General features: G+C 34.1%; 1 protein-coding gene across 1 annotated transcript in view; it reads left to right on the forward strand.

Moving 5' to 3' along the window:
* Positions 1–15,477, forward strand: part of LOC149797150 (ATP-binding cassette sub-family C member 1-like) — a 56,851-nt gene that overhangs the window by 28,081 nt on the left and 13,293 nt on the right. The window contains exons 18-26 of the mRNA XM_089961824.1: positions 669–846; positions 1,045–1,156; positions 1,903–2,317; positions 3,728–3,965; positions 4,845–5,155; positions 5,913–6,112; positions 6,703–6,829; positions 7,840–7,941; positions 8,442–8,585. Of these exons, the coding sequence (XP_089817950.1) occupies positions 669–846; positions 1,045–1,156; positions 1,903–2,317; positions 3,728–3,965; positions 4,845–5,155; positions 5,913–6,112; positions 6,703–6,829; positions 7,840–7,941; positions 8,442–8,585 (1,827 nt within the window). The remainder of the gene's footprint in view (positions 1–668; positions 847–1,044; positions 1,157–1,902; positions 2,318–3,727; positions 3,966–4,844; positions 5,156–5,912; positions 6,113–6,702; positions 6,830–7,839; positions 7,942–8,441; positions 8,586–15,477) is intronic.

Below are 15,477 nucleotides of genomic sequence, written 5' to 3' on the forward strand. Positions count from 1 at the left end.
CTGTGCTCACAGGCGACATAACACAATATTCGATAAGCATTTCCATCCTTTGATAGATTAACTGCCGTAGCTTATAACAATCCCTTGCAGTTAGAAGATTTTCTAAAATCTGCGTTTAACTTTCATCATTGATCCTGGCAGTGCGGTATTTTAAAACTCATAATGTAACTAGCTGCCATGCAAATATAGATAAATTTTGGCATGACCATTATATTTGTGATTGTGAGTAATTAATTAATGAAAGCTATATTAAATGAAGAACCAGAGTTCAAGAAATTTAGTACTGCATATAGTCATGTACAAGTCTTCACAACTTGAAAAGTACATACACCCAGATCGGTCGTCGTGTAATGGTACAGCAGGTCTGTGCCTCTGCAGTTTCTTAGGAGCTATCAGTAGAATAAACAACATAGAACCTGATCTACCAACGCATGATCGTCTGTGTTGTTTGAATTCGGACTCGACTTATAAGCAAATATAGACGGTAATCAAAGTCAAAGACTTTATTAAACAGTTATTAAGTTTTATATTAGTGAAGGTGAAACCATTTTAATCAGATGGGATGTATATAATCAACAACAATATATATATATATATATATATATATATATATATATATATATATATATATATATATATATATATATATGATTTTGTTTCATTCTCAGACCAGAGTGATGGTTACCCATGGTGTCCATTGGCTACCCAATGTGGACTTTATTGTGGTGATGTCCGGAGGCACCATATCTGAAATAGGGTCCTACGAGGAGCTGATGGAGCATGATGGGGCTTTTGCACAGTTCCTTAGGACGTATCTCAATAGTACAGAGGAGGATGAAATCGAGAGTGGGTACTCAAAAATGAACATTATGTATTTATGACTCTCTCTCTCTCTCTCTCTCTCTCTCTCTCTCATGTTAGATCTGTTCCACCTGTTTCTGGCAGGTTAATTGACTTTACTTCAATTTATTGTCAGAGATCTAAATATATTTAAAATGACATGATTTAACTCAAAATTTATGCATACATACAACTTATTTTCAGATGAAGAATTTAAAAGAAAAACCCTGGAAAAACTGAATTCACTTCAATCGGACTTCGGCTCTGACCAGAGCACAACGAAGGTTGTGGATTTGGTTCTTCATTCATTAACAAGGTACTCTTTAGACCAGAAATAATAACATGATCTAAACGTTTTGTAGTTATATATTATAATTTTAGGCAAAATAAAAATTAAAGGTATTACACACAGCTTTAGAAACATAATGTTTCAGTAGATTGTTCATTTAACTTGATTATTGTGGCAGTTACTCTTTCACCAACTCGGACACTTTTCTCTTGTTCTTGCCAACTTACCGATAAAGTATTATCTTACAAATATTGAAGACAATAAAGTTTATAAAATAATTTATAAATCCCTTCAGCACACAACACTGCTAATACCACTACCTCATTCCTAGCATAAAGCTTGTTTTGTGGTCTCACACTTAAGCAGACACACATTAAAAGAAAGCAGGGTAGTAAGGCATCACTGTGAATACTTTGATCTTCATTTATCCTGGCCACACGCATGATGTTTCTTCTCTAAACCTGTTGGCATCAAGATAGGCTAATAGTTATCGAAATGTCCTGTATATAGTCGTACAGAATATAATCGTGTACGCGGTTATGATAATTGTAATAAATCGTAGCCTTTGATTGCTAATGCTACGAAGTTCAAGCATGTGACGGATTGACAAATATGACGTAAACGTTAATAGATTGCTTTTTGAAGTCTAGAATTTTCAACTTAGGCTTTTCTAAACTGTTCAACGTCAAACATAATTACAGGTACAAATATGCATCATCTACAAATTAAAAACAAATCTGTGTGATTACGATTTATTTTTGCCTTTGTTGTAGAAAATCTGATTCAGATACTGACACCATCAATATAACTCAAGCAAAGTCAAAAGCTGAAAGAAATGGGAATATGTCCTCCTGGCATGCCGGGGGACTACCGTATTCAATAACTCCAATCATACAACATGAAGCGTCCATGGATGGGGGATTCAAACAATCTTTCTCAAGGGAGGCAAATCCAACACTGTTGACGGTACCATCAGAAACAGAGAACTTGTCGTCTGAGGAGTATGGGAGATTTACAAGATCAGTTTCAGATGGTTCATCTGGATTCGACTCGATATCTTCTAATTTGAATAGACAGGAGTTTTCCATGGAAACAATTGCGAGTCATACCGTATCAAGAGAGTCTAGCGTGTTCCATGATCCAGCTGAAGACAAGTTAATCGAAGAAGAAACTCTAGAAACTGGAAACGTAAGTAAATACCAATAATGCATTCATGCTTCTGTAGCATAAGTGTCAATACCATGGTTTATATCGGTCCTTGAGAGTTATTTAAGTTTCAGACCCCAATATCAGGTCCTTGTGAGTTCTCGTTCTCTTCTGTTGATCTGTGGACCGATTTGGAAAGTGACTAGCATTATAACTTAATGTGTGCTAATCACTATATGTCTTTTTTATCCAACATTTATAAACGTCTATAACCATGTGAAAACAGAATGAAAAGCTTTTTACCCTATCATGAATTATGATGAACTGGTTCTTTGAAAATTGCTGTATGCACTTTGAAAATACTCGGAATGTTTTCAATTGTATGCTTGCAAAGCTGCACGTACACAGTAAAATTATAATTATTGCATTCATCAATCATCTCAACAGCACCAGATATAGTAAAATGTGAAATACATTATCACAACATCATCGTTACTCACCCTGGTGTCAGTTTTCTTCTTTGTTTCCAACGGCTATAGCCCCTGTAAGCAATTGACCGTATATGTGTAACCAGTTGCTCCTTAAGAACTACATATAAATATTCATCCCTAGTATTTATAAGGTGACATGGACAATTATTTTAATTTTTCTTCCTGATCGGAAGAGTCTTCCTAGATCCTTAGCGTCTTCGGTGGTAGATATTAGTACGTGTGTGACTCCCATACAGAGACACGGGATTTCCAAAGGACATTTGAAACATAGGTATTGAAGAGGATATATCCAGAACACATAATGCTATTACAAAACATTGAAGAACTTGGCTCTGAGAATTCTGGGACTCAAACGGTACATGGAGTTACCACTGCACATAAACACACAAACAATAATGGGCAAAAGAGCACATTTGTTTATCAAAGAACACTGAATACAGGGTGACTATGGGGCATACAATTACATACGGATTACCCAGGAACACAAACACCCAAATATTGCAAATATTGAAGAGTTCATAATGTCATACATAGAAGCCAGTGAATATTAATACTAGATTAATTAAGGGTCTGAAAAGAGCACATAACATTTGAAATGAAAATAAAAAACCTGCGAGATTTGAGGGATAAAAGCTCGAAAAAGTAGTTCTGATCTGACAAATTCCATTGCAGATACTATATTTCACACTATATCTGATCTCTTTTTGTAGTTCATATTCTTTGCCTGGGAGACACGGCACATAAACCTAGAATATTATAAGTAATAATTGTGACATACTGCAGACAAAAATGTATGTCCATAAAACTAGTTTTGGAAACATTCATACTAAAAGTAATGTACTCATTATTTGGTACTGCAAGGAATATCTGATTTGAAAAGTATGACAATCCCGTGAAAATTCTTAACTGAAAGCAAGAACCCCCACAAATCTTTTTTTTAAAATTTGTTCTTGTATATCAGGTGAAAGCATCGGTTCTCAAGGCATATGCCAAATCCATGGGGGTTGTTGTCACCATTCTGATATTCCTACTGTTTGGAATTTACAACGTAGTGGCCATGTATTCCAGCATCTGGCTGGCTAATTGGACATCTGACATTGACCTTCAGAACCTAACTCTGCTTCCAGCCAACAGCTCTGAACGAATCCACAAGAACCAGTACTACGTTGGAGTATATGGAGTCCTGGGGGTCCTACAAGGTACAGCATGTTGTTGGTAATTTTATGTGAATATTGTATTAAGATTTTAGCAATGTGCTGATAATAATAGGACAGGGAGATTCATTTTAGCATTGAGTCAATCTTAAGTATAAATATTCACCAACTTTGTAAAGGCATATACAATTATCTGCATAAGAATTAAGGACAAAATTTACAATGATGTCAGAGATTGATGCTATCCAAACATTCGAGGTTGCCAAAAAAAAAATTCAATAGTAATATAAACTTTCTTCTGCGTTGGATGTGCTTAAGAGTTGAAATGAAATTGCATTTCAAGTTATGTATGGTCTTACTGTCTCTGCTTAGAAGATTGTATGACTAAATCTTGTGAGAAAAAAGGCATGGTATTAAACATGTGCAAATCAGTAAATGAATCGGTGATTAGGAAATTCGCTTCCTTAGGTATTTGCTTGTTTATATAGCAAGACATATTTATATAGATTGATATATTGGCTTTTAAAAATAATACATGGTTCAGGAAGAGGAAACTAATCGCAGCAATGATAGGATAATGGAAAAAGTTTGAGTAGTTCAATTTTCCATATTTGCAACCTAGTCACAAATCACCAAACATTAATATTACAGGATTAGATAACGTAATGGCGGTTTCGCAAATTCTTAATATTTAGGCATTTTGCCATACTTGATTATTTGGACAGCAAAATGGTTATAAAATTTGGATATAGATAGGTTCTGTCAAAGAATATTCTGTGACATTTTCGTATTTTACAATGGCATTGGGTTTCTTGAAATTGTCTACACTATTATTGTGTTTTATATAAATATAAAATATTATACAGAGGTAATTTATGTCATATTTGTAAATTCTGATTAATAAATAATTTGTTTTGTTTTCAGTAACCCTAATTTTGTTATTTGCTGTCACAATTACCAAGGGACGTATCAATGCCTCAACCTGTCTTCACCAGAAAATGCTGACGAATGTCCTTCGATGTCCCATGGAATTCTTTGACCGGACCCCAGTTGGAAGGGTGGTCAATAGATTTGCCAAGGACATTGATGATATTGATAAAGAAATTCCTTGGAGATTTGAGTCTTGGTTGGAGTGTGTATACTGGTGTATTGGTGCAGTTATAGTTATTTCCTACAGCACACCGATGTATCTAGCAGTCATTTTCCCTCTTGGTTGTCTCTATTTTCTTGCTCAGGTAAGTTATTAATATCGATATGTAAGACCGAACATTTCCAAATAACTTTTAGCAGACGGAGTATATATAAAGATACTTAAATTTGACCGATGATAACTAAAGATTAAATGGTTTTTTTTAGATAGCAGCAGAAAAGAATATAAATGTAATATGATGTTTAAAGTTTACAAAATTACCAAACAATGCTTCAAGGCCAGTTGCAGATGGTTCGTTATGCATGCGATCTTGTGACGTCAGCCATCATATTTAGGTAAATAGCTTTGCATGTGTTCATAGTCTCCTTGAGTAAACGTTTCGTTTTATGATTGGTTGATATTATAATTTGATGATTTGCGAATACGGTTATACATGATGTGGTAAATTAAGTTAATTGGCAGAGCACTGATTATAGACTTTGAAACCTCGGATTTAAACTATTTAAGTTTATCTGGCTCTGGCAAACGTCTGCACACAACATACTTCATGTGATCCATACAATCTTCTTATTTGTGTTCCATATATCAAATATTGCAGAGTGTTAGGCTGAGAATTAAAATAAGTCACATGGCGTTTGTCCTTCTGATGTCAACTGTCAAAATGTTTTTTAAACGACTGCATTGTCTGTTTGTACCATTGATTTAACGGTTGTTCATGACTTCAAGAAAGTGCATGGTTTATAAACATCATTTGTTATATAAATTAAAAGGTTCATGTGTATTCAGAATGGCATGCATCACTGATAAGATCAATAACTTTGATTTTTTTATCAAATTTTCAGCGATTCTATATCAAAGCATCACGGCAGCTGAGAAGGCTACAGTCCAATACGAGATCCCACATAATCAGTCATTTCAGTGAGACAATTTCAGGGGCCGTCACTATCAGGGCATTTGGGGTACAAAAGGACTTCAGCAGAGAATCTGAACTGAGGGTGGATACAAATCACAAAATTCAGTTAGCTGCAAACAGTTCAACAAGGTACACTTCTTATTTTGTTATATTTGTCATCACTCGTTTAGTGTTAACGAATTGAAATAAATTGAGAGAATCGCATACTCAATGGTTTGGTCAACTACTGTACTACTGTGACATCCCTATTATCCGTTGAACAAAATAAAACTCAAAGAGACCATTGCCAGATTTTCATATCAAGAGACTTTTATATATAACATAATTTGAAACTATTATTTTTTTAGACCTAATTATACCCAAAATACCCTCTGCATCATGATCCATTATAACTCAACTGGTTTATATTAACGTCCTTCTTCAACGGCTGCATAAACAAAGATTCATTTTTCTTCAACGAAAACTTGAAAACGTTGCTGTGGTTACAGTTTTACGATATTGGATTTTGTTGGCTATGTCACAGGTTAACCTTAAAAATGTTTCGTTCCTTTTGACCCTCTCCAAAATTAAATGTTACAAAAATCTAATTTCATGCAGACAACAAACGTATGGACAAAATTCCTTAAATCCCGGTAGTTAACAATAAAGAACATCTGCTCTCTTTGATATTCAACTCAGTTTTAATTTTAATTTGTTTTATTTATACTTTCATTGCACAGGTGGCTTGCCGTGAGGTTGGAACTATTGGGAGCACTAGTGGTTGTGGCTGCTGGGATATTTGCTGTGTTTGGGAGAGAAGCCTTAAATGGGGCAATCGTTGGACTTTCTATTTCATATGCAATACAGGTGATTAATTGCATATAGTTTGAAGGGATCCCTTGTGGTCATCGAAACTATTTATAAATGTGATATAATTCATTCTTTTCCTTAAGTTTGTTTCTCTCTTAATAATAACGTACCCTAATTGTACTGAAATAATAATACGATCTGCGTACCAGAACAGGAATAAGGTTGCATAAAATTTTATTTATATGATAACTGTTAATGTCTCACAAGTTTCACAACCATCACACTTTTGACAATACACATTATTATTGTTGATGGGTATTTTAACCACGAATGTATAGCATTAACTAGCATTAACAACCCGAATCTCATGTCTCTCCTAAGGCAATACATCAAAACCTTTCACAGTTATTAGAGTACGGATATTCTCCAAAAGTAGTTTATATTTTTCTTAATATCTAAATTAATGTGTTAAGATGCCATACATATGTCATGTATAATGCAGATCAAGGCATAGTGTGAAGCCTAGATTGCACACTAGTAATGGACTTCCATTGCATCTCTTTAGTACTGGGATTTATACTCGAATTCATTTGACTCATCAATGAGAATGTGGCCAGCCATTTTTAATAAGTAACTGATTTTCATGTGGAGTCTACTCTGTCCGTCACCACAAATGAAATCTAATATCAGTTCGCTACATCTGAGCAATAAGGTGTAAATTCGTTTGTGTCATTTGTAAGATCTTGTCTTGCACAGAATATAAAAGGCGTAAAAGCTAAACTACAAACGTATGTTTGAAAAAATATGGGGAAAAGCAAACTCATTCTAATCATCAAAGTATTAAGTATGCATTTCACAGCATGTAGGAAAATTTTAATAGCCGAATAACAGACTGACAAAACAACAAATTTGAACACTTGTACAGAAACGAACCCGACGGATTTCATAATCAACAGTTTTTTCTTGTATTGGTGCGGAATTAAATATGCTATTTTCTGCAAGAGCTATATTTGATACTTCTTTTCATGAGAAGGGGGAATACTATAAAAACTACTTTATTTTTAAAGTTTACAGAATACTTCAACTGGTATGTGAGGATGACGAGTGAGCTAGAGACAAGCCTTGTCTCTGTGGAGAGAATACTTGAATATACCAAAAGAGCAACTGAGGTTTGTAGCATACGCACTCGATATTACGAACCATTACTAGGAAAGTGAAAGGTTAAAGGTCGTTGACTGAACGAAAACGCAAATAATATGCATTGGTTAATAAATGCCATGTCAGATAGGTATTATTACATATTTAGTGGTGAAACCGTACAAACCAACTTTTGTTTTAGATATTAACTGTATTCTTTGTCTAATCATATAATAAAAAAGATCAACTAATCAAATTAAAAAGACACGAAGTTAAATTTAATGACTCTTCCATTATCACCAGTCAAGAACCGAGATTCAATTTGTTTCTAAAAGTTAATTTAAGTTTGCTACTTTGATGAAATTTTTTAAAGGCGAAACGTGACAAACTTTTCAAAAAAATCTGTGCGATTTTAAGCTGATTCATAAGACATTAGCTTGCAGATATTGCAATAAATACTTGTAAATAATCGTTTGATATCGAAGACTAACTCGACATTTGCATTATCATAACTATACTGATACATTTGTAGGCTCCACTTGTAACAGACGTCCGACCCCCACCCTCCTGGCCTGCAGAGGGAAAGGTGGAGTTTATGTCGTATTCTACCAGATACAGGCAGGGGCTTGAACTTATTCTGAAGGACATCACAGTGACAGTTAATCCTAGAGAAAAGGTAATTATAATTTTTTTTAAATAATCACTATATATATATATATATATATATATATATATATATATATATATATATATATATATATATATATATATATATATATATATATGTGTGTGTGTGTGTGTGTGTGTGTGTGTGTGTGTGTGTGTGTGTGTAAATCTTGATATGGCAAAAGTGCTAAACATTAGTTTAAGAAAATATTTAACAGAAGTACATTTAAACTGGATATTTTTTGGGAGTTTTATAATCGGTACGAGCGAATTAATTTAAATTTACTAGGGTATCTAACATAAAGTTTTTTGACTCACTGATCAACCTTTCTAATGTGTGCCTTTAATATTGATGAGAGTATATCTCACTGAATACATTCATTTATTCCAAGCTATTGCACATTTTGCTCTTAAACACGAATGTTCCAGTTTGGTTTAATTCGTCAAATGCACGAATGTTCCAGTTTGGTTTAATACGTCTAATGCACGAATGTTCCAGTTTGGTTTAATTCGTCTAATGCACGAATGTTCCAGGTTGGTTTAATTCGTCTAATGCATGAATGTTCCAGTTTGGTTTAATTCGTCTAATGCATGAATGTTCCAGGTTGGTTTAATTCGTCTAATGCATGAATGTTCCAGTTTGGTTTAATTCGTCTAATGCATGAATGTTCCAGTTTGGTTTAATTCGTCTAATGCATGAATGTTCCAGCTTGGTTTAATTCGTCTAATGCATGAATGTTCCAGTTTGGTTTAATTCGTCTAATGCATGAATGTTCCAGTTTGGTTTAATTCGTCTAATGCATGAATGTTCCAGTTTGGTTTAATTCGTTTAATGCATGAGTGTTCCAGGTTGGTTTAATTCGTCTAATGCATGAATGTTCCAGTTTGGTTTAATTCGTCTAATGCATGAATGTTCCAGTTTGGTTTAATTCGTCTAATGCATGAATGTTCGAGTTTGGATTAATTCGTCTAATGCATGAATGATCCAGTTTGGTTTAATTCGTCCAATACACGAATGTTCCAGGTTGGTTTAATTCGTCTAATGCATGAATGTTCCAGTTTGGTTTAATTCGTCTAATGCATGAATGTTTCAGGTTGGTTTAATTCGTCTAATGCATGAATGTTCCAGTTTGGTTTAATTCGTCTAATGCATGAATGTTCCAGTTTGGTTTTAATTCCTCTAATGCATGAATGTTCCAGTTTGGTTTAATTCGTCTAATGCATGAATGTTCCAGTTTGGTTTCATTCGTCTAATGCATTAATGTTCCAGTTTGGTTTAATTCGTCTAATGCATGAATGTTCCAGTTTAGTTTAATTCGTCTAATGCATGAATGTTTCAGGTTGGTTTAATTCGTCTAATGCATGAATGTTTCAGGTTGGTTTAATTCGTCTAATGCATGAATGTTCCAGTTTGGTTTAATTCGTCTAATGCATGAATGTTCCAGTTTGGTTTAATTCGTCTAATGCATGAATGTTTCAGTTTGGTTTAATTCGTCTAATGCATGAATGTTCCAGTTTGGCTTAATTCGTTTAATGCATGAATGTTCCAGTTTGGTTTAATTCGTCTAATGCATGAATGTTCCAGTTTAGTTTAATTCGTCTAATGCATGAATGTTCCAGTTTGGTTTAATTCGTCTAATGCATGAATGTTCCAGTTTGGTTTAATTCGTCTAATGCATGAATGTTTCAGGTTGGTTTAATTCGTCTAATGCATGAATGTTTCAGGTTGGTTTAATTCGTCTAATGCATGAATGTTCCAGTTTCGTTTAATTCGTCTAATGCATGAATGTTCCAGTTTGGTTTAATTAGTCTAATGCATGAATGTTCCAGTTTGGTTTAATTCGTCTAATGCATGAATGTTCCAGTTTGGTTTAATTCGTCTAATGCATGAATGTTCCAGTTTGGTTTAATTCGTCTAATGCATGAATGTTCCAGTTTGGTTTAATTCGTCTAATGCATGAATGCTCCAGTTTGGTTTAATTCGTCTAATGCACGAATGTTTCAGGTTGGTTTAATTCGTCTAATGCATGAATGTTCCAGTTTGGTTTAATTCGTCTAATGCATGAATGTTTCAGGTTGGTTTAATTCGTCTAATGCATGAATGTTTCAGGTTGGTTTAATTCGTCTAATGCATGAATGTTCCAGTTTGGTTTAATTCGTCTAATGCATGAATGCTCCAGTTTGGTTTAATTCGTCTAATGCACGAATGTTTCAGGTTGGTTTAATTCGTCTAATGCATGAATGTTTCAGCTTGGTTTAATTCGTCTAATGCATGAATGTTCCAGTTTGGTTTTAATTCGTCTAATGCATGAATGTTCCAGTTTGGTTTAATTCGTCTAATGCATGAATGTTCCAGTTTGGTTTAATTCGTCTAATGCATGAATGTTCCAGTTTGGTTTAATTCGTCTAATGCATGAATGTTCCAGTTTGGTTTAATTCGTCTAATGCATGAATGTTCCAGTTTGGTTTAATTCGTCTAATGCATGAATGTTTCAGGTTGGTTTAATTCGTCTAATGCATGAATGTTCCAGTTTGGTTTAATTCGTCTAATGCATGAATGTTCCAGTTTGGTTTAATTCGTCTAATGCATGAATGTTCCAGTTTGGTTTAATTCGTCTAATGCATGAATGTTCCAGTTTGGTTTAATTCGTCTAATGCATGAATGTTTCAGGTTGGTTTAATTCGTCTAATGCATGAATGTTCCAGTTTGGTTTAATTCGTCTAATGCATGAATGTTCCAGTTTGGTTTAATTCGTCTAATGCATGAATGTTCCAGTTTGGTTTAATTCGTCTAATGCATGAATGTTTCAGGTTGGTTTAATTCGTCTAATGCATGAATGTTTCAGGTTGGTTTAATTCGTCTAATGCATGAATGTTCCAGTTTGGTTTTAATTCGTCTAATGCATGAATGTTCCAGTTTGGTTTAATTCGTCTAATGCATGAATGTTCCAGTTTGGTTTAATTCGTCTAATGCATGAATGTTCCAGTTTGGTTTAATTCGTCTAATGCATGAATGTTTCAGGTTGGTTTAATTCGTCTAATGCATGAATGTTTCAGGTTGGTTTAATTCGTCTAATGCATGAATGTTCCAGTTTGGTTTAATTCGTCTAATGCATGAATGTTCCAGTTTGGTTTAATTCGTCTAATGCATGAATGTTCCAGTTTGGTTTAATTCGTCTAATGCATGAATGTTCCAGTTTGGTTTAATTCGTCTAATGCATGAATGTTCCAGTTTGGTTTAATTCGTCTAATGCATGAATGTTCCAGTTTGGTTTAATTCGTCTAATGCATGAATGTTTCAGGTTGGTTTAATTCGTCTAATGCATGAATGTTTCAGGTTGGTTTAATTCGTCTAATGCATGAATGTTCCAGTTTGGTTTAATTTGTCTAATGCATGAATGTTCCAGTTTGGTTTAATTCGTCTAATGCATGAATGTTTCAGTTTGGTTTAATTCGTCTAATGCATGAATGTTCCAGTTTGGTTTAATTCGTCTAATGCATGAATGTTCCAGTTTGGTTTAATTCGTTTAATGCATGAGTGTTCCAGGTTGGTTTAATTCGTCTAATGCATGAATGTTCCAGTTTGGTTTAATTCGTCTAATGCATGAATGTTCCAGTTTGGTTTAATTCGTCTAATGCATGAATGTTTCAGGTTGGTTTAATTCGTCTAATGCATGAATGTTTCAGGTTGGTTTAATTCGTCTAATGCATGAATGTTCCAGTTTGGTTTAATTCGTCTAATGCATGAATGTTCCAGTTTGGTTTAATTCGTCTAATGCATGAATGTTCCAGTTTGGTTTAATTCGTCTAATGCATGAATGTTCCAGTTTGGTTTAATTCGTCTAATGCATGAATGTTCCAGTTTGGTTTAATTCGTCTAATGCATGAATGTTCCAGTTTGGTTTAATTCGTCTAATGCATGAATGTTTCACGTTGGTTTAATTCGTCTAATGCATGAATGTTTCAGGTTGGTTTAATTCGTCTAATGCATGAATATTCCAGTTTGGTTTAATTTGTCTAATGCATGAATGTTCCAGTTTGGTTTAATTCGTCTAATGCATGAATGTTTCAGTTTGGTTTAATTCGTCTAATGCATGAATGTTCCAGTTTGGTTTAATTCGTCTAATGCATGAATGTTCCAGTTTGGTTTAATTCGTTTAATGCATGAGTGTTCCAGGTTGGTTTAATTCGTCTAATGCATGAATGTTCCAGTTTGGTTTAATTCGTCTAATGCATGAATGTTCCAGTTTGGTTTAATTCGTCTAATGCATGAATGTTCCAGTTTGGATTAATTCGTCTAATGCATGAATGATCCAGTTTGGTTTAATTCGTCTAATACACGAATGTTCCAGGTTGGTTTAATTCGTCTAATGCATGAATGTTCCAGTTTGGTTTAATTCGTCTAATGCATGAATGTTTCAGGTTGGTTTAATTCGTCTAATGCATGAATGTTCCAGTTTGGTTTAATTCGTCTAATGCATGAATGTTCCAGTTTGGTTTTAATTCCTCTAATGCATGAATGTTCCAGTTTGGTTTAATTCGTCTAATGCATGAATGTTCCAGTTTGGTTTAATTCGTCTAATGCATTAATGTTCCAGTTTGGTTTAATTCGTCTAATGCATGAATGTTCCAGTTTAGTTTAATTCGTCTAATGCATGAATGTTTCAGGTTGGTTTAATTCGTCTAATGCATGAATGTTTCAGGTTGGTTTAATTCGTCTAATGCATGAATGTTCCAGTTTGGTTTAATTCGTCTAATGCATGAATGTTCCAGTTTGGTTTAATTCGTCTAATGCATGAATGTTTCAGTTTGGTTTAATTCGTCTAATGCATGAATGTTCCAGTTTGGCTTAATTCGTTTAATGCATGAATGTTCCAGTTTGGTTTAATTCGTCTAATGCATGAATGTTCCAGTTTAGTTTAATTCGTCTAATGCATGAATGTTCCAGTTTGGTTTAATTCGTCTAATGCATGAATGTTCCAGTTTGGTTTAATTCGTCTAATGCATGAATGTTTCAGGTTGGTTTAATTCGTCTAATGCATGAATGTTTCAGGTTGGTTTAATTCGTCTAATGCATGAATGTTCCAGTTTGGTTTAATTCGTCTAATGCATGAATGTTCCAGTTTGGTTTAATTCGTCTAATGCATGAATGTTTCAGGTTGGTTTAATTCGTCTAATGCATGAATGTTCCAGTTTGGTTTAATTAGTCTAATGCATGAATGTTCCAGTTTGGTTTAATTCGTCTAATGCATGAATGTTCCAGTTTGGTTTAATTCGTCTAATGCATGAATGTTCCAGTTTGGTTTAATTCGTCTAATGCATGAATGTTCCAGTTTGGTTTAATTCGTCTAATGCATGAATGCTCCAGTTTGGTTTAATTCGTCTAATGCACGAATGTTTCAGGTTGGTTTAATTCGTCTAATGCATGAATGTTCCAGTTTGGTTTAATTCGTCTAATGCATGAATGTTTCAGGTTGGTTTAATTCGTCTAATGCATGAATGTTTCAGGTTGGTTTAATTCGTCTAATGCATGAATGTTCCAGTTTGGTTTAATTCGTCTAATGCATGAATGCTCCAGTTTGGTTTAATTCGTCTAATGCACGAATGTTTCAGGTTGGTTTAATTCGTCTAATGCATGAATGTTTCAGCTTGGTTTAATTCGTCTAATGCATGAATGTTCCAGTTTGGTTTTAATTCGTCTAATGCATGAATGTTCCAGTTTGGTTTAATTCGTCTAATGCATGAATGTTCCAGTTTGGTTTAATTCGTCTAATGCATGAATGTTCCAGTTTGGTTTAATTCGTCTAATGCATGAATGTTCCAGTTTGGTTTAATTCGTCTAATGCATGAATGTTCCAGTTTGGTTTAATTCGTCTAATGCATGAATGTTTCAGGTTGGTTTAATTCGTCTAATGCATGAATGTTCCAGTTTGGTTTAATTCGTCTAATGCATGAATGTTCCAGTTTGGTTTAATTCGTCTAATGCATGAATGTTCCAGTTTGGTTTAATTCGTCTAATGCATGAATGTTTCAGGTTGGTTTAATTCGTCTAATGCATGAATGTTTCAGGTTGGTTTAATTCGTCTAATGCATGAATGTTCCAGTTTGGTTTTAATTCGTCTAATGCATGAATGTTCCAGTTTGGTTTAATTCGTCTAATGCATGAATGTTCCAGTTTGGTTTAATTCGTCTAATGCATGAATGTTCCAGTTTGGTTTAATTCGTCTAATGCATGAATGTTCCAGTTTGGTTTAATTCGTCTAATGCATGAATGTTTCAGGTTGGTTTAATTCGTCTAATGCATGAATGTTTCAGGTTGGTTTAATTCGTCTAATGCATGAATGTTCCAGTTTGGTTTAATTCGTCTAATGCATGAATGTTCCAGTTTGGTTTAATTCGTCTAATGCATGAATGTTCCAGTTTGGTTTAATTCGTCTAATGCATGAATGTTCCAGTTTGGTTTAATTCGTCTAATGCATGAATGTTCCAGTTTGGTTTAATTCGTCTAATGCATGAATGTTTCAGGTTGGTTTAATTCGTCTAATGCATGAATGTTTCAGGTTGGTTTAATTCGTCTAATGCATGAATGTTCCAGTTTGGTTTAATTTGTCTAATGCATGAATGTTCCAGTTTGGTTTAATTCGTCTAATGCATGAATGTTCCAGTTTGGTTTAATTCGTCTAATGCATGAATGTTCCAGTTTGGTTTAATTCGTCTAATGCATGAATGTTCCAGTTTGGTTTAATTCGTCTAATGCATGAATGTTCCAGTTTGGTTTAATTCGTCTAATGCATGAATGTTCCAGTTTGGTTTAATTCGTCTAATGCATGAATGCTCCAGTTTGGTTTAATTCGTCTAATGCACGAATGTTTCAGGTTGGTTCAATTCGTCTAATGCATGAA

This window comes from Sinohyriopsis cumingii, chromosome 6, assembly GCF_028554795.1.
Source record: "Sinohyriopsis cumingii isolate HCF-2022 chromosome 6, ASM2855479v2, whole genome shotgun sequence".
Taxonomy (NCBI): Eukaryota; Metazoa; Mollusca; class Bivalvia; order Unionida; family Unionidae; genus Sinohyriopsis; species Sinohyriopsis cumingii.